General features: G+C 34.6%; 3 protein-coding genes across 7 annotated transcripts; 2 read left to right on the top strand and 1 right to left on the bottom strand.

The window, feature by feature from the left end:
• Positions 1 to 105: 105 nt before the first annotated feature.
• LOC132699874 (small ribosomal subunit protein bS21m) lies at positions 106 to 602 on the top strand. Its single transcript, XM_060666828.1, has 2 exons — positions 106 to 347; positions 399 to 602. Exons 1-2 carry the CDS (start codon positions 201 to 203, stop codon positions 513 to 515), a joined length of 264 nt encoding a protein of 87 aa, XP_060522811.1. The 5' UTR covers positions 106 to 200; the 3' UTR covers positions 516 to 602.
• LOC132699869 (vacuolar protein sorting-associated protein 11 homolog) lies at positions 524 to 6,034 on the bottom strand. 3 transcript variants are annotated; one of them, XM_060666818.1, is made up of 10 exons: positions 5,895 to 6,034; positions 5,564 to 5,726; positions 5,442 to 5,510; positions 5,216 to 5,389; positions 4,573 to 4,769; positions 4,354 to 4,522; positions 4,216 to 4,305; positions 3,427 to 4,160; positions 2,034 to 2,651; positions 524 to 1,718 (listed from the first exon to the last, which is right to left on the bottom strand). In XM_060666818.1, the coding sequence occupies exons 2-10, from the start codon at positions 5,576 to 5,578 to the stop codon at positions 635 to 637; spliced, it is 3,150 nt and encodes a 1,049-aa protein (XP_060522801.1). In that variant the 5' UTR covers positions 5,579 to 5,726; positions 5,895 to 6,034; the 3' UTR covers positions 524 to 634. The 3 variants fall into 3 exon arrangements, with proteins under 3 accessions (XP_060522801.1, XP_060522800.1, XP_060522802.1); XM_060666819.1 differs by having other exon boundaries at positions 526 to 800; positions 858 to 1,718; positions 5,564 to 5,939; XM_060666817.1 differs by having other exon boundaries at positions 5,564 to 5,939.
• A 40-nt stretch (positions 6,035 to 6,074) lies between these two features.
• LOC132699870 (tubulin monoglutamylase TTLL4-like) lies at positions 6,075 to 21,383 on the top strand. 3 transcript variants are annotated; one of them, XM_060666822.1, is made up of 14 exons: positions 6,075 to 6,200; positions 6,712 to 7,762; positions 9,851 to 9,978; positions 11,680 to 11,880; positions 12,018 to 12,186; positions 12,468 to 12,576; positions 12,637 to 12,844; positions 12,895 to 13,021; positions 13,082 to 13,298; positions 14,644 to 14,902; positions 14,956 to 15,129; positions 18,650 to 18,723; positions 20,984 to 21,116; positions 21,173 to 21,383. In XM_060666822.1, exons 2-14 carry the CDS (start codon positions 6,759 to 6,761, stop codon positions 21,211 to 21,213), a joined length of 2,844 nt encoding a protein of 947 aa, XP_060522805.1. In that variant the 5' UTR covers positions 6,075 to 6,200; positions 6,712 to 6,758; the 3' UTR covers positions 21,214 to 21,383. The 3 variants fall into 3 exon arrangements, with proteins under 3 accessions (XP_060522805.1, XP_060522804.1, XP_060522806.1); XM_060666821.1 differs by lacking the exon at positions 6,075 to 6,200 and adding an exon at positions 6,411 to 6,587; XM_060666823.1 differs by lacking the exons at positions 6,075 to 6,200; positions 6,712 to 7,762 and adding an exon at positions 7,792 to 9,164.
• Positions 21,384 to 21,677: the final 294 nt, after the last annotated feature.

The following is a 21,677-nucleotide window of genomic DNA, read 5'->3' as shown; positions in this document are numbered from 1 at the left end:
AGTTCCTTTTTCTATGGATATACTCGACTTGTAACGATAAAAGGCAGGTTCCCTTGGCTAACTTACCCAACTCAGTAAAATATTAAAGGAGATTATTCCATGGATTAAGGATATTGTAACTAACCAAGTTCTTTTATCCAACCCCAAATGTTATTTCATACTTGAATTTTAAAATTATTAATTTTACACTAAAGCTAGCAATGAGGCATGCTTCGTTCATAGCTAGGACAGTCTTCGTGCAAAATAATGACGTAGAAGCAGCATGTAGAATCTTAAACAGAATACTAGGAAGGGAAGATATTCTCGACCAGTATAGAAGAACCAGATACTATGAAAAACCCTATCAGGTAACACTTCCGAGGAAACAAAATAAAATAAGTTATCCACCGTGTTTGTAGTTTCGTAGAAGAATCAATTTTGAGAAGTGTAAAGCAATTTACAATGAAGACATGGACCGAAAAATTCAATTTGTGTTGAGGAAAAATAGAATAGATCCTTTCCCAGGTTCCTTGTAACAGCCAAATAAAAATGTGGTTTTATTCTTAATACTGTGTAATAAAATAAGTCCTTAAATGTAAAAGTATAAATAGACAAGGCTTAGTAATAACTAAAGTTTAGTTTGACTTTATGCAATTTATTCAAAGGGATTTAGATTTCTATCGCAGTAGTTTTCACTGAATGGGTTGGAGTCGTCAAGATCATCGTTCTCGCGGAAGGGATTTTTTTCTTCATCATACTCATCCTCGAAAGGATTTGATGAAGCAAACCTAATGGAACTAGACCTGAGGGATGAGCTTTGCCTTAAAAGAAATATATTAAGTTCAAATGTTAACTTTAAAAAAAGGACCATAAAACACCTGGTTTGTTCTTCAGTTCTCATTCTGCCTTCGGATATTCTTTCAATTTTAAGTTGTGTTCTTATGTTTTCAGACTGTCTTAACCTAGCTTCAGCACCAAAACCATAATTTTTCACTTCCTTCTCCACTAACTTGTTTTTATTTGTTACTTTGGTTTCTTCTATCGGTAACAAGCTTCTCTGTAGACTTTCATCTGTTATGATCTTATATTTGTTAAATACGCCACGACCAAAATACTCTGCGGCAACAGAAAACCCATCATGGGCCTTTTCCAACTGAGAATGAAACATTTCATGCAAGTCTTTGTTATGTTCCCTGGCTTTTAACAAGTCCAACAAATTTTTATTCTCCGGTTGACAGGTCGGACATTCATTCTCGTCATCTGAAAAGCTCTGAAAGCAGTGCTGGTGGAAGCTGTGCTGACAAAGAAAATGTATGGCAGGTAACTCCAGGGGGTGGTGGCATGCCGCGCACCTCGACCCTCTTATCACGATAACCCCACTTTTCAGCGTTTCGAGGTGCTGCTTAAGATTCTCTGTGTCTTTCTGATACTTCTCAGTCAGTTCTGACATTTCTTTGGTTTTTTTCATTTCTTGCTGCAGCTCATTGGTTATATAGGATCTTATATGACCCAAAGTCATCTCGGCATTGCCCTTGCCTATAGCATCCACTACCAGCTGCGGGGAAAACAATCTTTCCTTCGCTATCACTGTGAATATCTCATTAAGAAGATCTGTAGACGGTTGACGACTGTCCCTGACACATGACCATAACGCGTGAACCCAAAGTGTCGGTTCTTGATGGCCAAACCTCTTGCAGCATGTCAAAACCGAATTTGAATCGTTCTGTGAGATGTGGTACCTAAAATTTCGAAACAACCTTTAGAATGTATTCTGCTAAAATGATGAATAGATCCCTATTCAAATTTTAATAGAATACCAAAAATAAGGAAATTAAGTTTATTTATTTACATGTTGGATTGTTGGTAACATTGGTGTGACTAAAATAAACTGACAGCTGTCAATATATCATAAATACATGAATCAACAATCCACAACTATTATGAAAGTTGCTGTATTCACTATCAGTGTTGCCAAAGGAAATTGTGGCATGGAGCACACTCGTTTCAGGAAAAAGGAACTAGTCTATTTTATAAGTTTTAAAATTTGCTCTTGCCTCAAAATTTGTTGATACAACTTTTGTTCTTGGTAGAGATACAAGATTCCTTCGCTGAAAGAATGCATGTGACACACGACTAACGCTTGCGATTTATCGCACTTTGTCTCGGGTTCCTGGAGAAGTTTTAATATTTTTTGAGAAAATTTATTTTTCTCGCCCACACTTTCCAAATTAGACCATACGTGGACGTAATGCTCGAGCAACGTATTGTACACCAAAGTGCTTAGGATGCATCCCTCTGACATTAAATGGTCCAAAAATTCCACCAGCCTTTCAGAGTTGTTTAAAAAGAGATGAATAAAATCCTCCGGGTCTGATTTCAGAACAACGTCATAGTTTCCCGTTAACATGCTATTTTCTGAAACGATAGGCGAATTATTGGGCTTGTAATTCGTGCAGAGCTTTTTGAGGAACTGGGTACTTTCGTAGGGTAAGTGTTCGACCAAAATTTTCCCGTATTTTTTCATATAATGTTCAGCTTCCTCAAAATTTAGATTTGAAATGTAATCAAGCACATCGGAATATTTCTCGTGGTCCTCAATTTGAATTTTTATGTACCAGTCGTGCTTTTCGTGCTTTTTCGCCAACATCAATGCTTCAGCTGGACTGCCATGTCTAAAAAATCCTTAAACTTAAGTTACAGATTATACACTGCAGTCCGAATTATAATGGAGAAACTTTCACAATGTATTCAGCAGATAAAAATGAGAAAAAAAAACATTTTTTCCTATTCTTTATATTTTTTTTTTATATATTCTTTATATATATATATATATATATATATATATATATATATATATATATATATATATATATATATATATATATATATATAATTTATAGCATAAATGAACTTGCTTTTATTTAACCAGTAGCGTTCGTAAGACAGTTTGAATTAATTTAAATAATAAAAAATAATGTTAAATGTTAATAAATTTAAATAATCTGATCAATTCTAAACAAAATGGTCTCTTCAGTTATTTCTGGGGTTATTCGAAAATATTAACGATTAGCATATTATTAGGCTAGTTTTGGCGGGTTAATTTTTTTAATATGAATTAGTATATACAAAACTTTCCACTGAGAATAAATTATCTCGCTGTAGAAAAGAGACAAATAATCTTCAAGGCTGCTGTCCTGTTAAGAATTTTGACGGAGATTTTCAAACTGGCAAATTCATTTTCCATACATCACTTTCAATTAAATTTATTTCTGTATATATATATATATATATATATATATATATATATATATATATATATATATATATATATATATATATATATATATATATATATATATATATATATATATATATATATATATATATATATATATATATATATATATATATATATATATATATATATATATAGTACAAATAGCTCACCGACAAACTTTGATAGCCACATCCACATCATAATTCAAGTCACTCTCCTTCATCAATATAAATTCCTTGAGACTGTCGCTTTGTCCAATAGAATTATTAAGTTTGGTGTAGCAGTTCAACAGCAATGTTGTATGATCCTCAGTGGCTTGCCCCTGCTTATGTAATGCTTGCAAATAGGTGGTTAGTTTATCCAAATGCTGTGAATCCAAGAACTTTCTTATGACGTAACTGGGTTCTAATTTTCCTATCGTTTTGATGTACTGATCCACTGCGCCATTAAAATCTCCCTTGTCACACAGGTGGTCTCCATATTGCTTAAAAATTGTGACCAGACCATCTGAGTCATATTGCTGCGATTTTGCAATTCTTATCGCTACATCATATAGATTTTTTTTGAACAAGAGAGCCAGTTTGGACTGAAGGTCTTTCTCATCAAGATGGTATACTTCATTGTTGACATCGAGTATGAAAAAAGAGCCCCATTCGTTCAATATTGCCTTTATGTTGGGCATTACACAAGAGAACACAATGAATTTGTTGTGAATGTCCAGTACTGTTATGAGATCACCTTGAACTGCACTGCCTTGACTTTCATTAGACATTGTAGTCATGGCTGTAGGACGGCTGTTTTTTGATATAATTACCAGATAGTTACGAAACCATTGCAACATAACCTTTTCCCCATCTATTGCGTAACATGGTCCCCTACCATCTGCAGAGTAGCAATACACAGCCTGAACCAAATAAACGGAAAACAAAATTATGGTAATCAAAATAATTGTGACTTACATCATTCCGACCAACCATAAAATGACATTCTTGGAATGATTCTGCTAAAACGCTGCAATTTTTTGCACACCCAATGTTATCCAGATGACACTAAATTGATAAACTCTTAAAATTTTACACACAACCTGAGCTCCTTACCTTCTGTTCCTTGTCCTTTTGGAAGATGTTGTAAACTATAATTGATCTGTCCGTGGACACAAACAGAAACGTGTTTGTCGCTAAAGACTTAAAGGCTAGCCCAGTAATTTCTGAAGAATGATCTTTAAATAACTTTTGTTTGCAGCTTCGTTCTCTTGTGATGTCTCCCCTTTAAAATTAGAGTAAGAAACAAAAAACTTTCCAGAAGTGAAAAGAAACCTGTATAAAAGCAAAGAGCCGTCAACAAAACCTATGGCCATTAATTGTAAACCATCATGCACAGTCAATACACTAACTTGTATAGGTCGACTTCCAGGCAACACTTTGCTAATTCTGTGGCAGTAGGGAATTCCATTTTTATCTAATCGACTTACATCCCATACTTTGAGTAAAGGATTTACTCCAGATTCATCTTGCTATTAAAATATAATAACATAACTTAGGATCAACATATCTTTATAAACATACTATTGATCATGGACAAAATACAAGAAATGCCGCAATAAACATTGTTCAACTACAAACCCCCAGGCACTGTGAATGTCAAATGCATATTTATTATTTAGGTCCTAAAGTATTTAATAGTCTTCCTAATAACATTAGGAAAAAAACAGATTCCCAATGTTGGAAATAATGGACACTGCATGATCAGGTTTAGAATTTGAAAGCATTAATAATTCCTAATGGAATTTACAGAAGTTTGGGGCTTTTAATTTCACATTTATATATACAGGATGTTTCAAAACAAATGAAATGCAAATATAATAATATGTTATATTGTATTGCTTGTTTTTGATATATTTACTATATAGTACTGTTGCTGTTACACCTAATAAATAAAAATAAATGTAAAAAGACATACTCCTATTGTAACCAGCAACGGAGAATTCCTTAATTGTTGGGAACAGTCTATCCTCAGTTCGTAACCTCTGAAAGATCTGATATACCATGAACGTGAAATGAGATAAATTTGACCTAAGGAGTCTCCCAGCACTAAATAATTGTTCCCGGCAGAAGTGGTTGTTACTTGACTTTCCTAGAAGTTCGATATTTAGCTAAAAAGAATATCGCAAAGACGTACTGAATACCTTAAACAATTCCGATAACTTGCCTTCATCAACGCCCTTTCTTAAATCAAAGAAATGAAATTTTCGCCACTAAAAATAAATAACTTAACGAATTCGATACATGAAAAACCGTACGCACTTGCCTCTAAAAATGCCATTTTTTTCTTTATTATTATTATTATATCGTTCAATATCTAGAATATTATCCCATAACCCCAAAAATAATGCAGGCAAGTAAAATCACAAATTGTTGTGGGGAACAGCTGATATTTGTCAAGGCTGTTGTTGGTTCCGGTGACCTCCATTCTTGAAATGGAGAGCATAAAAATTATTATTATTGTTACTGAAAGTATTTTATTTCATTTCGGTTAAAGAAAATGTAATCTTAAATAAAAAAAAAGAAATTTAAACAAGCAAATCAGTTCTAATTTCTTTAAAAAAATCTTCAGACAATTGTCGTTGACCTTGTCTTACCACAACGTGATTGACCAATCAGGATTAACGATTGATAATCAGGATGTCACGCACAAATTAACCAATTTTCAAATCAATTTTGTAAATAATTTAAATTGGAGTTGTAGATTTCTATTAAAATAAGACTTAAGTCGATTTTGCCTAGTTTTAATTGTGCCTCATTTTTGTTAACCAAAGAGAAATGCATTCAATTGTTATGACGATTTCCTAAAACTTTTATTAATACGCGGTGCTTCCGTTTCCTAGTTTTACTTTTACCACGGATGCTTTTGTATAGTTTTTGAATAACAAGGGTTAATGTGTTTGGTACGTGTTATAAAAAGTCTGAAATTCTAATTTTCGAATACTTTTCATTCATGTTTTCTGAAAAGAAACCAAAGTAGACTCAGTAGGCGGGAAAATGAAATCTAGGCAGTTCGTTTCCTCCATTTTTTAGATATTATTGACAGGTATTCGACATACGCGCACTTAAAGGAACAAAGATCGTTAATGAGTTAGAAAGAGATAACGCCATTATCTCGGTGTCTTAATCGGCAATGTCTTCGCACTTACGATCTAAAGATGGTTCAGATGTGTTATAGTTTTCAGTAAATTTTAAACACAGTTTGTTCTTATTTTTGGTTATTAATATTAATTTTAATTTGAAATGATCGTTTGAAATTATTTATTATATCTGTTTGCTGTGCACACAACGTAAGTTTCCAATAAGTTTTTTCAGATATAAGAATTTTTTGTTGTAATGATATTACACCATTTTGAATTTTCCTGTGTGGACATTTAAATAGACACGTTTTAATATCATTTGCATTTTTTACAGGTGTTAAGCGATGGGTTTGTTAATGAGGAATTACATATTCTAAAAATATGAGTGATTGTAGCCTGGACTTCTCTTATGGAATTCCTGATAATAAGGAAAAATATTGCAAATTCTCATATTCATCTTGGTGCCCAACTTGTGAGAAAACATCGCCCAGGAGACGAAGTCGAAGCGAAACAAATGAAATATGCAGAAAGAAATGTAAAGAAATGAAAACCCTAACCCCAAAAAAATATAATAAGAGCACTGAATATGAAAATATGGAGCTTGAATACGATTTTAAAGGCTGGCATGAGACAAAATATGATTGCTGCAGAATCAGATCAAATTTAGTTGAATTACCCACATCTTATATATCAAATAATTGTCAACCTGCGAATATCTCTAAAAATGACAGTGCCTATAGTGATTGTTTAAAAAGTGTCAAACATTATGATCAGAATATTAAGTTTGTTGATTTCAGTAATCATTTGGAAAATTTTGATGAAATGGAAAATTCCAAATTTTATACAAATTCTAAAATAGAACCTATAAAGTGTCATCTTAAGTCCAACGGCGTGATTCAGCCCAAATTGAAGGGTCCTGCTAGAGAACAATACCAAAATGACAATCAAAACATAGAAAACCCAAGCCAAAGATCCTGTGAATTGTCCAAAAGTCACATGTGCCCCGAAAACTGTTTATTAGGCAATGTTAAATGCCAGGATGTGAAAGATGGTAGGTCTTTATGTTGTGATACAGATACTTATTTTGATAGACCTGTGGATAAAGAGAGGTATGCACAAGAGGTCGAGTATCTCAGAGAAAAATTAAAAATTTTAAGGAAATGTACTTACGTGAATAATGAGAAGTGTTGTAGTGGCGATTCTGTTGAAAACTCTATTGACACTCTATCAACACCAAAACTAAAGAAAGATAAAATTAATTCTTTAGCTCCTGTTCCAAAAAATTCTAAAAGTAAAATAACCTTAAAAACCTGGAAAATAAATCCCTCACGCATCAAGAAGACGAAAGCTAAGGCTGCCAGCAGTGCTTTATCCATTGCAGAGAGGTAAGTGACCATCGATAGGTTGGCCATTTAGTAGGGGGCTACTAAAAAGGGAACTATACCCTATCTCGAAAAGTAATTGCTGTAAAGACTTCGGGTTAAAAAACTAATAACAAAAGTGCCACCAGGAGCGAAATAATCTTATATTAGCCAGCTAAAGTTGCAATAAATTAGATTCTTTTTTGTTAAATCATTTTGCGCTATCCCTTAAATGAAAGTGGTGGGGAGTGTTCAAACATTTTCGGAAATAAACGCTGCCCTGTTCAGATTGATTTGCTTGAATCGCGGTAGCGACACCACTATAAATAAAATTTATTTTTTCAAAAAAATTAAATGCAAGGATATCACTTTTATTGCAACAAAAAATGGCCAACAAAGAGTTTTACACACAAGTAAAAGTTCGAAATAATGTCGCATCTTGGGGAATATTTCCAGTATACCTGCCATTATTAAATCCTAATTTTGATTCAAAGAACTAACAACCCCAAAACACAGATGCAATTTAATATTATTGGCACTTAAATACCGCCATTAAAATTTTTGCAATTTAAGATTACCGATATTATTTCCAGTTTTTAGTGTTACCTTTATTTGTCTATTTTTCGTTGTATTGTTGCAATGATTTTTTTTGGGAAAATAAATTTTATTTGCACTTATATCGCAAACCGCTCTCTAGCGGCAATACAAGTGAAATCAATCCGGTCATGGCATGGTCTAATAACAGCGACAATTTTTTCGAAATAGGGCGGAGTAAGTTAAAAAAAATATAAGTTCGTGTTTGCATTGCTTGATCATTTTGTTATTTTAATCTAAGTGCAAAATGGTAACTGAGCTTTTATCAAAATTGAATTGGTACAATCCGTCCATCAATTTTTTTTACATTAAGGTAATTTAAATAAGTTTTCAACGCACTGCATTTTTTGCATTCGCAATTTATTTCACGGGGTCGCTTTTAATTATAACATCCTCACCATTGACCTACTTAACAACAGTTCCACCCGTATCATCGTATTGTTTTTGAATAAACGAGTGGGCGGGCGTCGCCACCTTGATTTGTCTATTTTTATTTCGGGCACTCACGGACTTGAATCACCCGAGAAATATTTTCGCATATTTTCACGTTTTTACGGGATCCCCTCCCTCCTCACCCGTCCCCCGAAGTCCCCAGGAATGCCGGGAACAATCCTTATTGCGACGTTGTCGATTCCCCGAAAATGTTTAAACAAAAATGTTCAGTAGTTTTCGCGCTTGTGGAAGGATCGGTACCAGAATATCGGTACATAACCCTAGTTACTGACATTTTGTTGTTGTTTTGGCGTGGGGGGAATTAGTTTCGTTTTGATGGTGGCGGCTTTGGTCCCTAGAAAATGCGACTGGATGTTATTGAAGATTACCAGGATTACAGGTATTTTTTAAAAGTTCATTGTTATTTATATGAGGAATGCGATTTCGTTATGTCCAATCTTTTGTACACAGTCAGCGTGATTGTGTTGTGTCCAACTCGTGGTAGATTTTACCACAACGAGATAAACTCCGAAATTATTGTATGCTTTTGAATGGAATTAATACTGGAAAAAAATTGAGGCGTATAGAACAATAATGTGAAAATCTTTTAGTATAGTAGGCAATGAAGCAAAAAAAAAGGAGCAAACAACAAACCTATATTGAAGGGTGCCGGGCCAAAAGAATTATTACATGTTAAAGCAGTGCTAAAATATTAAAAAACATTGTATCGAAACCGTCAACTGTTACTCTTGTGCTATATTTTCTAAAAAATTGTTCTTAAATTTATTTTTTATCACAAGGATCTTATTCCTTTCTACACATTAGATTAGTCGAAAGTGGGACTGAACTTGTTAATAATTTAAGTCGGTTTCATGCATAAACTTCTAAAATTGGTTCAGAGATGGCGCGTTTCGGGTAAACAGTAATTGTCAGCGTCAGAATGTACCAGACATCCATCCTCTGTGTATAGTCGAATTATAAGTTTTATGTGGCGAGATTTTCTGTATAAATGACAAACTAAATAAACAATAATATACCATGAGCAGTAATACTTTCCAAGTTCAAATACTTAGTTTTGGTTCGTAGCGATGGCGACGAGAGTGATGTCGTGGACGACGATCCTTTGGAAGAGGAACCTCTTAGTGACCCGTCCACCTATGATAATAGTACCAAGGATTCCTCCGATAACGCACCATTAAAGCGATTAGAAACCGGTGAGTACAAATTTCAGTTTGCGTCATATTATATGGCTTTTATCTGTGGTGCGTCAACTGCTCCCGTGCAGGTTAAAAAACCTTGTAACATTTAACTATTTTCAGTTTTGAGATTTTTAAAAATTAGTATAATCAAATCGTCTATCCGCCTGTCCGACTTTTTCAACAAAGTAGTTTGTTATTATTGGTTTTTAAGTGCATACATCCTGCGTTGCTGTGTCCGACATTCTGATCAAAACGTCAGCGGTATAATTTGACCTAAACTATACGAACATGTCTTGTGTTTTTTTAAATGTTACCGATATGTGACACTTTCTTGGCTGCACGGGTGTTCATTGGCGGCACCGACTTTAATTTTAGATTCGGTTAGTAAGAAGAAAATATGGGCACGCCCCCTTATTTCGAAAAATACTTATTAAATATAAACTGAATCGCATCGGGAATATATAAGCGACACGGGAAACGGGTTTCCCGGTGATTAATGTGTTTACATTTTCTCGCTAACCTTTTCGGCCAATCGAAATCCAACAGTAAGGAACGTTTTCGCGTTTTAAGATCGCCTTCACCCCCCGAATATCCCCGGTTTTGCTTTGACAATTTTCGTTTCATTCAAAGTGATCGATTAGATATTTTCCGTAGCGTTAACGACGTTGTTAGTGCATTTTGCGTAGGTGTCCGATGGGCACCTTGCTAATATCTGCGATGGGCACTTAACTTGCGTGACGTCACGCTTCGAAATGTCAAGTTTAAACGCCGTTTCTTTTTTGATTTTTGTGTATATTTAGAATTTTTATTTTTATAAGCGGCATATTTGGGTCAAGATCGGCAATTATAATTGGGAAATCAGTAGGATCGAGAATAATTATTGAGATTACGTTGTTAAGCTTTGAAAAGATGATTGTTCGGTGGTTCTAAATGGCCGTCATTTCAACTATCCAATAACGTCAATGGAATTTAAATTTGATGAAATTGATTTAAAATTGTGTGTTAGTTACTTGCTTTTATACTACTTCTTTAGTATTGTTAGATTTTTTTACGCCCATTAAGATATTAAGATGCTATACATACTATAGTATGAAACCTGTCAAACATACAATACTGCGAAACATTAAAATAACTTTTATAACTCACAAAGTAAATATTTCTTTGCAAGTACAATAAGCAGTAAAAGTCTTCGTAACAATACAAAATACATTTATTATATCCTTATAGCTATTAGATATACAGAGGCCTTGCATGTGTTGATAATAAATTAACTCCGTGTGTGTGATGGAAAAGTGAGGCAAATTTTGACATAGGAAAGGACGGCTAATGATGGGGACCCTTGTCTTTCTCTCGATAATTTATATAAATTTGAGAAGGGACTGTTTTAGTTGTATAATTACTTTAATTATCGATACAATATTTACTGAAATTATTTGCATATTACTATCTGCCGATCAAACAATATTTTAACCGTTTGTAAAAAGAGAGATAAATTTAAAATAATTACATGTTCTTTAACGTTTTAAAAATGTTATTCGCAGACTTAAAATGCCCACTTGTTTACCTACACTTAATAATAATGTTTTTTGTTTATTGAAATGGGAGAAATACATACTGATTTACTTTTCAGTCTTAAATAATAAATAAATTAACTTTTGTTATTATATTTATTATATAATTCAATGAGTTATTATTTATTTAAAACATATTTTTCAGGTTCCGGAGACTGCACGGTTTGGCCGGTGAGGCCGAGCCTATTCCCGAACATTCCGCCTTACATTAAGTTTAGATCCCACGACACGGAAACAGCTTACAAAGTGCCTGTAGGTAGAAAATTTTTCAAATGGAAGCTCAGCACCATCACCCCCATCATAGTTAGGAAAACGCTTACAAACTCGGGTTTCGCGTTGGTTAGAAGTGAGTTGGATAAAGGTGTGCCCCCCGCCCCCTTCCTACCTGTCCCTATCCCCACCTAACCATCATTTGGGCGGCGAAAGGCGACGGTGTTTTTTCTCAACGCGCCTTTTTGCCATTACCGGCGCTGTACGTTTCAGAAACAAACCAATGGCTCGGCACGTGGGGCAAACACATGAAGTCTCCCATGTTTAAGACGCTGAAGGAGACGCAGAAGCTGAATCATTTTCCCGGAACCTTCCAGCTCGGCCGGAAAGACCGGCTTTGGCGCAATTTTCAACGGATGATTAGCAAACACGGACTTAAAGAGTGAGTCGCGTAACTATAATACCGGGTGATGTAAACATTGCTGAGTCCAGAAAATATTACCGCGATGATGGTAATGCACCTTAATTTGACACATAACCTAAGTCGAGTGTAAAGGTTGATATAGGATACTCTCCAGAAATTTCACTCTTTTCGATACTCTAGAATAAAATTGAAAAAAGCATTACTTCTTTTGAAAAATCCAATGTTTTGGACGATACAATTTTTATGTCAACCGGTTTATTTTTTCTTTCGCCTTTTTTGGCAAAAATTGCTTTCGCCAGATTCGGATTTCTACCTCACACCTATATACTACCTCAGGAAATGAAATTACTGAAACAAAATTGGGAGTTTAAAAACGGCAACGGCAACGAAATGTGGATTATTAAACCCGTAAGTACCGAGGAACTAATAAAAAAATCCATTCGCAAAACGGGGTGGGTGTTATTGTAGCCCGCATCGGCCAGAGGCGTGGGCATTAAAGTGATAAACAAATGGTCTCAGCTTCCCAAAAAGACATCCCTGGTGGTCCAAAAATACATAAGCAACCCTTATCTTATCAATGGCAGCAAGTTCGATCTTAGGCTTTACGTTTTAGTAACGAGCTTCCACCCTTTAAGGATATACCTTTATCCCGAAGGGCTAGCCAGATTTGCGAGTGGTAGGTTCGCGGCGGTGTTCAGTCTGGCGGTGTTTCACGGTTTGTTTTAGCCAAATACAGCGACGACGCCAAAGATTTAAAAGATCGATATATGCACCTCACCAACTATAGTATAAACAAATTGTCCAGTCAGTATACGACGAACGAGGACGCGAACGCGTGTCAAGGTCACAAATGGTCGGTTGACTTTAAGAAAAATTGTCCCTCAGCGTTATCGTTTGGCGGTCTTTTTTTCAGGACCCTGTCCAAGCTCATGGAATACTTGCATTCGGAAGGTGTGGACACGAAGGGTTTGTGGAAAAACCTGCAGCAGCTCGTGATTAAGACCATTATATCGTCCGAATCGTTAATCACTCCACTCTGCGAGGATAATATGAACAGTTTCTATAATTGCTACGAACTGTTTGGTATAGACGTCCTCCTCGACGAACATCTAAAGCCTTGGTTACTCGAGGTTAGTGCCGCAAGTGTAACCGAAACTGATGGTAGCTAAATTTTAATGGTAAATAATAGAATAAACAAACAAAAATGGATGTGAAGCCTGTTGCACGGTTAGAAGTAATAAGAATGTTAAATTGTTTTTTGCGTATTTTGATCTTTTTAATTAAAGATGGGAGAACCCCTTGGTAGTACCTTGATTATAATAATTACAGTAAATATTTTATTTGTGAAAGCAACGTACAAAGATCCAGGTATTTTTCTCTAACTAACCATTATGATCATGAGATTCACTCAGTAAATTGTATTATGGCATTTCAATAGCACCTTATAAATATATACAAGGTGTTTCGAAAATGCATCGCTAAGTTTTGGGGTAAATATAATATTAACCCAACCCAACGTTAGTTGGATTAATAAACATGTCCGATAACGCCTGCGGCTGTTTTTAATTTTTTATTTACATCGTCTATGAATACAATCGCTAACAATAATTTTAACAATAATAATTATGTTGTTTTACGATAGAACATTTACATTATTTTGCACATTAGCATATTATATTCGTGAATATAGATAAATTCGTATCTATTTATAACTTTCTTCCCTTGCCCTTTCTATTTTTAGATCACTGGAAAGTGAAAAATAATTAGAGTTGAGATGAAGGGCTTTGATCTTAGGGTAACCTATTAGTCAAAAATTCGCGATACTCTGATGGAAACGCAAAACTTCAAGGTCATTTTTGCTCGGTAGGCGGTCGCAATAGACGTTGCGAATCAAATGAAGGCCCAAATTATTTTTCACTTTCCATTGTTCTAAAAATAGAAAGAGCAAGGCAGGATAAATAGATATGAATTCGAATATAATATTATACTAATGTGCCAAATATTGTCAATTAATAATTTTCAATAGTAAAACAGTTGTAATTTTTAAAATTATTTTTGGCGATTGTATTGCTGATAAAATAATTTTCCATGGGATGCAAATTTTTTCCATTGGTTGAAAAAATTTTGTAAAAAAGAAAAAAATTAGGATTTTATTTTTTCTTCGAAGCGCGAATATATATATTTTTAAATATTCTTCCTTGTGGAGCATTAAATTCCCTTTAAAAATTAATATTATTCTTTTTTCTATATTGAGATGCTTGTTAGTTTCAGTTATAAAATTCAAAAATTAAAAAGTTAGATCAAAGAAAGCTTATGAATGTTTATATTTTTCATAAAGCAAAATGGTAGATTTTTCTGGCCCAGTGTAGTGCAAACTTATACCGCAAAAGCATATCTAGGTTTGAATTTTAAAGAAATAAGTGGTATTTTGTCAAATTTCGAGTTATTTCTTTAAATTAACTGTTTTCCGTTCAGGTGAATATATCCCCGAGTTTGCACAGTGCCTCGCCCCTAGACGCTCACGTCAAAGGTCCCCTGGTTCAGACGCTGTTCGACATGGCCCAATTTCACTTTCCGATTAAGCTGGGCCAGAACGTGAAGACAGCGCCGCAGTGCTTCGATTCGAAAATTTACTGCAGAACGTTGACAAAGAGGGAGCGCAACAAGCACACGTACTTTACAGAGTTCGAGGGCCGGGAGGACTACGTCCACGATATCCTCGTAGATTTAACGGGTAGCCCTTCGCCGCATTGCTCTAGGACCCGCCTATTACCGTTATCGTTTCAGGCGACGACGTGCGGCACCTGACCAGGGCGGAGGACGAATACGTGGTGAAAGGGAAGTTCGAGCGGATATTTCCGACTGCACATACCCACAAGTATTTAGATTTCATGGAGGTGAGGTATTATAATCGTCTGTTCGACGCGTGGGAGTCGCGGTACGCGTCCAGGAGAGAGGACGGTGAGTGTGGATCTATCTGTTGAATCTATGTATCAGAAGAAATAAAATTTTCCAGGTCGTTGTCCATTGTCTGACTTGGTCTTCGTCCATTATCTGACTTATCTATTTTTTTTTAAATATTTCCTTTATGTATAGGGTGGGCCGTTTATCTTGTGACCCTACCTTATCTCAGAATCTATAGGGGATGGAGCAAAAAGTTAAATACAAAAGATAATTGGGGTATTCCAAATCTTGAATTTATTTTAATTTTGCATATACATTTTTCGTGGGCGAGTCTCAACTTTCTTGTTTTAAATGGAACACCTGGTATACTACTTTGTTTTTGAATTTTATACAAAATTTTAGACATAACCGTTTTTGACATTTTTAATTTTTTATGCGAAAAATGACGTTTGCAAGACTTCTTCTGACAATTTCTTCATTCGGAAGCATTTATTGTTTCACTTGATCAAGTTTTTTTTGTCAACGAAGGACTCGAATAATGGATTTCATAAGAAATTTCGATACATATTTATACAGGGTACGCGAAAAATAAGATTAAAAATGAAATTAAAAAACTTTTTTTTTTAAATGGAAACTACCCATTTCTCTAATCGTGTCATATTTAGCATTAAAAATTAAGGCAACTTTATATTAGGTTGCCCAATGAATTTACTTTTTGAAATATTTCCTTTTAAACATTTGTCTATCACAAATAATATGGCTGTTTCCATATAAGTTCAGTTAGTGTAAGGTGGCTATGACGGCGTTTGAACAAAACAAGTGCTGAAGTCATGATTTACCATTTAATAGTTGACCATAATCTTGCCAATGCGCTTATGAAGTTCCAAAGATTATGTATGTATTATTTATACAGAATAAGACCAAGGATAAGCGACAACATCGGTGATTTTTTTTTAATGAACGATAAAATAAATAAATAATTAAAATAAATCAATAAAAAAAAATTAATAGCTTACAAAGGATAATTTTTATTGTGACAGTTGTGCAATATGTCCTGCCCTTTGAGTAATACAAGCAGCATAACAGCTTCAGTCCCATTTAAATGTCCGATACCTTCTCTTATCCGACATTGACGGATTGTGTTACCTGTAAATCTTTAAGTGTACCCCACAGAAATCTAGGTTAGTTAAGTCATTGCTCCTTGGAGGCGAGGGGAAACCACCATTTTCGCCAATCCATTCTGTATAGTGGGCATTTAAATAGGTGCTAATTTCCGTGGTAAGCAGCGCCATCCTGCTAGCTAAAATAAATTTCGTCGTCCCCTTTCAGGCACTTCATTTTCAACAAAGAGATGGATAATATTTAAAAAGTCTCAGTAGCGTTGGGAATTTACATTCTGATCAAAAAATACTGGACTCATTATTTTGTACCTCCAAATGGCACACCATACTTGTTCTACCTGATGTTGTAACTCCCATACGTTTTTTATTATTGTTTTTCCAGTAATTGGAATTTTTCCAATTAAAAATTTTAGTTGAGGTTGTACTCATCTGTCCAAATAATATTAGCAATTATATTTTCTGAAAAATGTCTCTCCATAAGATTGTTGCAAAAATCTAAGCTGATGTTGTAATCCTGTTGCACTAATTTCTGCACTGGACAGAATTTATAGAGCTTCCAGTTTTTATTTAAAAGCACGTTCGAAGCGTTGTTCTTTTGACATGTAGATCTAAAGACGCATTTCGGCTTAAATCTTCAGGGGCCTCTGCAAAATGCAACAAAATATTAAGTTGCTCTTAATTATTCAAAATACGACTTTTTTTTTCTTCAAAGTTCCACATATTCTAAAGTCTTGGTAAATCTTGTCGAAGATCTTTTTTTCTGAACACCTCAATGGAAATTTTTTCATATAATCTCTAAGAGGCAGGGTCCAGTTTTTATTGTTCGATATGTAACTTTGTAACATATCCTTTGTGGTAAACAATACGCAAGCAGCCTTCTTGCACTTGTTTTGTTTATACGCCCTCATAGCCAACTTAGACTAACTGCTGAACTAATATGGCAACAGCATATTATTTGTGATAGACAAATGTTTAAAATTAAATATTTCAAAAAGCAAAAATATTAGGCATATACAACTTTATATAAAATTGCCTTAATTTTTTATGCTAAATATGACAAGATTATAAAAATAGGTAGTTTCTATTAAAAAAAAACGTTTTTTGGCAAATTTTTAAATGATTTTTTTAATTTTAGTTTCCGCGTACCCTGTATTATTATATATCGAAATTTCTTATGAAATCCGTTATTCGAGTCCTTTGTCTACAACAAAACTTAGTCAAGTGAAACAATAAATGCTTTCGAATGAAGAAATTGGCATTTATTTTACGATTTGCATTTTTCGCATAAAAAAATAAAAATGTTAAAAATGGTTAGACTTAAGTATAAGACATTATACACAAAATATGTCTACACTTTTGCATAGAATTCAAAAATGAAGTAATATAACAGGCGTTGCATTTAAAATTAGAAAGTTGATACTCGCACACGAAAAATGAAACACCCTGTATATACAACATTAATATAAATTGAAGGTTTGTAATACCCCCAGTAACTTATGTATTTAACTTTTGGCTCCATTCCCAATAGTTTCTGAGATAAGGTAGCGTCCCAAGATAAACGGCCAATAGCTTTATGCAACTGAATGTGCAGGAAAATTTTATTTCATTTGATTGCTTATATTTATGGGAGACGGGGCAAGTCATCCGCCACCAAAAATTGGAAACTGAAAACCCATTGTTTCCCAACTCTTTTTTCGGTAAAATGTCATATTCAGTGCACACGGTATCTTCCGGTATCAATCTTGATCTGAGGGAAGAAATTTTACTTGTTTGTGATTTTCATATTGACTGCATCAATGTCAGGGACCTTTTCCACCTATTATTAAATTATGAAACTATTATGAAATTCCACCCTTATGTCGCTTTATCGATTATTAAGGGGTTATAGCATAATTTTTTTGACGTTGTGTTTAATGTTAGGGATCTAACGTGTTCAAGAAGAATTTAGGTCTAGGTCTTCTCAGAGCAGCATTAGGTCCTAATTATCGCCAAAACCACATTCGCTTTCTAATATTCCGCATTTTCGGATAACCGAATAGGAAACAACTGCTACAAAAAATTACCTTTAAACTACTGGCTCAAACAAGTAACGACAATAGGAAGGACTTCTTTGGTATGACGAAATTTGATGTTGAGGATGCATTAGGTGTTCTTTAGAATAAACAAGAAACTAGTCAAATAAAAATAATTAATTTCATAACTCAAAATATTTTTTATTTTCGACACTGACAGCACGGTATACGCTTTAAACTTATTCCGCGTTGAACTTCATCGGTTAACAAGAGAAAACGTTATTTCTGACCAAGTGCGCACCCTTCAAATAAGAGACAAAGTAAAACAACGCCAAAATAAGAGGTGCAAAAAGTCCCTATTGTGCTTTATATGGTCTCTCCTGTCTCTTGTCCACGATAATAAAACCCTGCCGAAATATATTTTGTGTTTGTTATCGCACGCAGGAATTGCTCTGCTGCGGACCCTCTGCGCGCAGAAAGTGCACCTGAAGGTGGCGTCGCCGTGCCTGTTGGAGAAGGTAAGTGTATGCGTTTTAATGATTTTGTTTGGCTTCTTTTTCTTCGGGTCCTTTCGAGCTTGCGTCGATCATTGTTTATCGTATCCATTCGAGTCATCTCGTGCGCATTGTGTTCACATGTCTTTGTTTCGATACGACACATCCATCACACCCCCCCACTCTTCCGAAGGCGAGAAATTTCATAATGGGCGCGCTGCGTAACGTGTGCTCCCTCTGCCGCAGTAAGTTGTCGGTGGTTGTCTTGTCGAGGTTTTTTGTTTGCCTTAACATGTGGTCATACTAATGCAGGATAACTAGTTTTTCTTTTTATATTTAGTTGCGCCGTATTGGTACGTCGAAATAAGTCGATCTGCACGTGTAATTACACTATGACCCAGATGTCTACAAATTCGCGTATGGTGTGTCTCAAAGTATATGTCTTGGCTTTTGACGCACCGTCCCCCAAAAAAGTAATTAGGACCTTCATACCTACTGGTACTGGGTAAACCCAAAACCAATAATTTATTCATAGGTGAGGGACACGACAGGTAGATATCGACCGCGTGTGATCAGTGGCAGTGGCAATCATTTCGTTTTACCGTGCGTTTCAGAAAAGCTTACGAGTATATCACTAAAATGTGTAGGAATGTTTAATAAGTAGAGGATTCATTAAACAACAAGCTTTAAAAGGAACCTGTCTAGTTACAAAAACGTCAGTATCATCGATAAAGTATATTGTTAACAGTGAATTATTATTCAATTTATATGATAAGAAGGAAAAAATATTTCACCTATTAAAACCAGACTGTTCCTGCTTTAGGAAGATAAAAGCAATATTATCATTAGCCGTGCTTAATCTCCTCCATAGAGTTATTTGTAAAATGGGATTTGAATACTGCAAAATAAACTAAAACACTTGGAAATATAATTACAGTCAGGGAATTAAAAAGTATAGATACGAAAACAGACGTATATTTTACCTATATGAATCTTAGTTTGATAGCCACGATGCAAAGGATGGGTTAGTTCCATTAAAAGCTGCCATAATTCTCATTGAATTAAGAACTACAGCTTGACCTATTATCTAGAGCAAGCTTTTTGAAACTGGTTTCAAAATTTCTATTAATACTAATGTGATTTTATCATACCTAAATAAACGTCATATAATATTTGAACTTTATATTTTTAAAACACCGTCTTTGCCTGATATCCGTCATACAGGTGGTCAGGTGTTTTAATGCCGTCGACAGGTTATTTCGATAATTTCAGTTAATAGCCACGATATACTTTGGGACGCATACTATGTGCATTCTTGCGTGAACATTATGTCCAATTTTGCTGTAATTTTTTGCACAAATGGCCACCACCAAAACCATCAGCTATATAGAGAGAGAGGCTTGTTTTGGCGGAACAATCGCGTTGTTTAGACGAATAGCGGATCTAAGCGGTCTAGGTCGTACTAATACATTAACTAGGCATTTGTGTTTAATATTAACGGTTTCGCTCGTTGAATTTAGAAGTGTGGTAATAGTTGTGTTAGTTAGGCACTTTCTAGATTAAGTGTTTTCTTTAGCTGGCTGAGCTCCGAAACTGTCGGGTAATTAATTGTTTATAGCTTAGTCGGAAGTAATGATAACATGAGCCAACGTCACCATAGATTAAAAAATATCTCGAATACTTGTTAATTGAGGCACAGGATATGGTGCCATTGTTGAAATTGAGATGACCCGAAGAAGTTGATTCAAATTTTATGCTCTTTTTCATAATCTATGAATTGTAGCAAATGCGTAAGTCATTCAAATTATAATCTATACGTCTGACAACAAATATCGTAAAAATAACAAATATATTAATTTTATAATTTTTGTAGGGTTTCGCTCTTATGTTAAATTATTTGATTATAAAAACATGGCAACTGGAAAATAGTTGAATGTATGCACTTACGTATCTACGATAGTTGTTTTGATAGGAATTCAAGCGAAAACTATCTTAAAATTACCGCTTTTAGTTTTCCGAATTATTTGGATAAAAAAATATAATTTTGAATTTTGTTTTTTTTTTTTTTTGTTTAGTTAGTTTTTTTTTAAACAAGGAGATAAATTTGTTTCATAATTCAATAAGCGCCATAACAATGGAGCATTACTTCTTCCCGTCTTGTCCGATCCTAGTGCAGTTTGTCACGTCTAGATCAATATATAGATGAAATTATTGTAGAAATAGATTCCTGAAACGCGCCACGTGCGTGCGGCACGCCCATTTTTTTTGCAATTTGTGTTTATAGAACTCGCCGAATACGATCCATGGGGTGGAGATCAAAGGGCAACGTCCGTCGGTGGAAGGTCAGACGAATGGTGTTCGTGAGATGCCAGTTTTAGGTCAAACGCCTACCCTTAGCGAAAAGCGGCTTATATCAGGTGTGTTTGCGTTATTCAATTGTTTCAAGGTATAATAACGACCGTTTTTTTGATAGGCGAAAACGCAAAGATCAGCATAAACTGCCGAGACTGCTAAACCTTTTTGGAACCAGCAGAGCCAATAAAATTATAGTTCAATTTTTCTCGTTTATAACGTTTCGTTTTTTTTTGCATTTATTTGTATTAAACTATTCTCAATTATTTTTATTTGTAACTTATTTAGCGATTATTGTATTTTTATGATGTTTCAATAACAAAAAATTAATATGTCGTTTTATTCTTCGATAACTATAAAAAATATATATACACACAGATCTTAAAGGAAATACTGGGTCCATTCTCACGTAGCGTTTATAAAATATCACACGAGTCTCGCAGTCTCATCATCACCTTACTGTCAAACTGTTTAGTTCCCATCTTCGTCCGACGCTTCTTGCTCATCGAGCGTTGTCCAAGAACCTTAGAAACAACAAAGTTAATCCTATTAGCATCAGAAATAGGACAAAGACTTACTGTCCGACATATTATCAACAGGTTCGTCGTCCCTTAAGAAATTGTTGG

This window comes from Cylas formicarius, unplaced genomic scaffold (genome assembly GCF_029955315.1).
Source record: "Cylas formicarius isolate icCylForm1 unplaced genomic scaffold, icCylForm1.1 PGA_scaffold_3__17_contigs__length_32017465, whole genome shotgun sequence".
NCBI lineage: Eukaryota > Metazoa > Arthropoda > Insecta > Coleoptera > Brentidae > Cylas > Cylas formicarius.
The sequence above is the reverse complement of the archived record's forward strand: the minus strand, read 5'-3'. Positions and strand labels throughout refer to the sequence as shown.

Excerpts from the sequence above, each read along its gene's own strand:
- LOC132699874 (XM_060666828.1), top strand. The coding sequence starts at position 201 with ATGAGGCATGCTTCGTTCATAGCTAGGACAGTCTTCGTGCAAAATAAT. Across the intron at positions 348-398 it reads ACTATGAAAAACCCTATCAG|TTTCGTAGAAGAATCAATTT; the intron begins GTAACACTTCCG and ends CCGTGTTTGTAG.
- LOC132699869 (XM_060666818.1), bottom strand. Across the intron at positions 5,390-5,441 it reads AGTTATCGGAATTGTTTAAG|GAAAGTCAAGTAACAACCAC; the intron begins GTATTCAGTACG and ends TCGAACTTCTAG. Across the intron at positions 4,306-4,353 it reads AAAAGGACAAGGAACAGAAG|TGTCATCTGGATAACATTGG; the intron begins GTAAGGAGCTCA and ends TTATCAATTTAG.
- LOC132699870 (XM_060666822.1), top strand. The coding sequence starts at position 6,759 with ATGAGTGATTGTAGCCTGGACTTCTCTTATGGAATTCCTGATAATAAG. Across the intron at positions 12,187-12,467 it reads AGCAAACACGGACTTAAAGA|ATTCGGATTTCTACCTCACA; the intron begins GTGAGTCGCGTA and ends TGCTTTCGCCAG. Across the intron at positions 15,130-18,649 it reads CGCGTCCAGGAGAGAGGACG|GAATTGCTCTGCTGCGGACC; the intron begins GTGAGTGTGGAT and ends TATCGCACGCAG.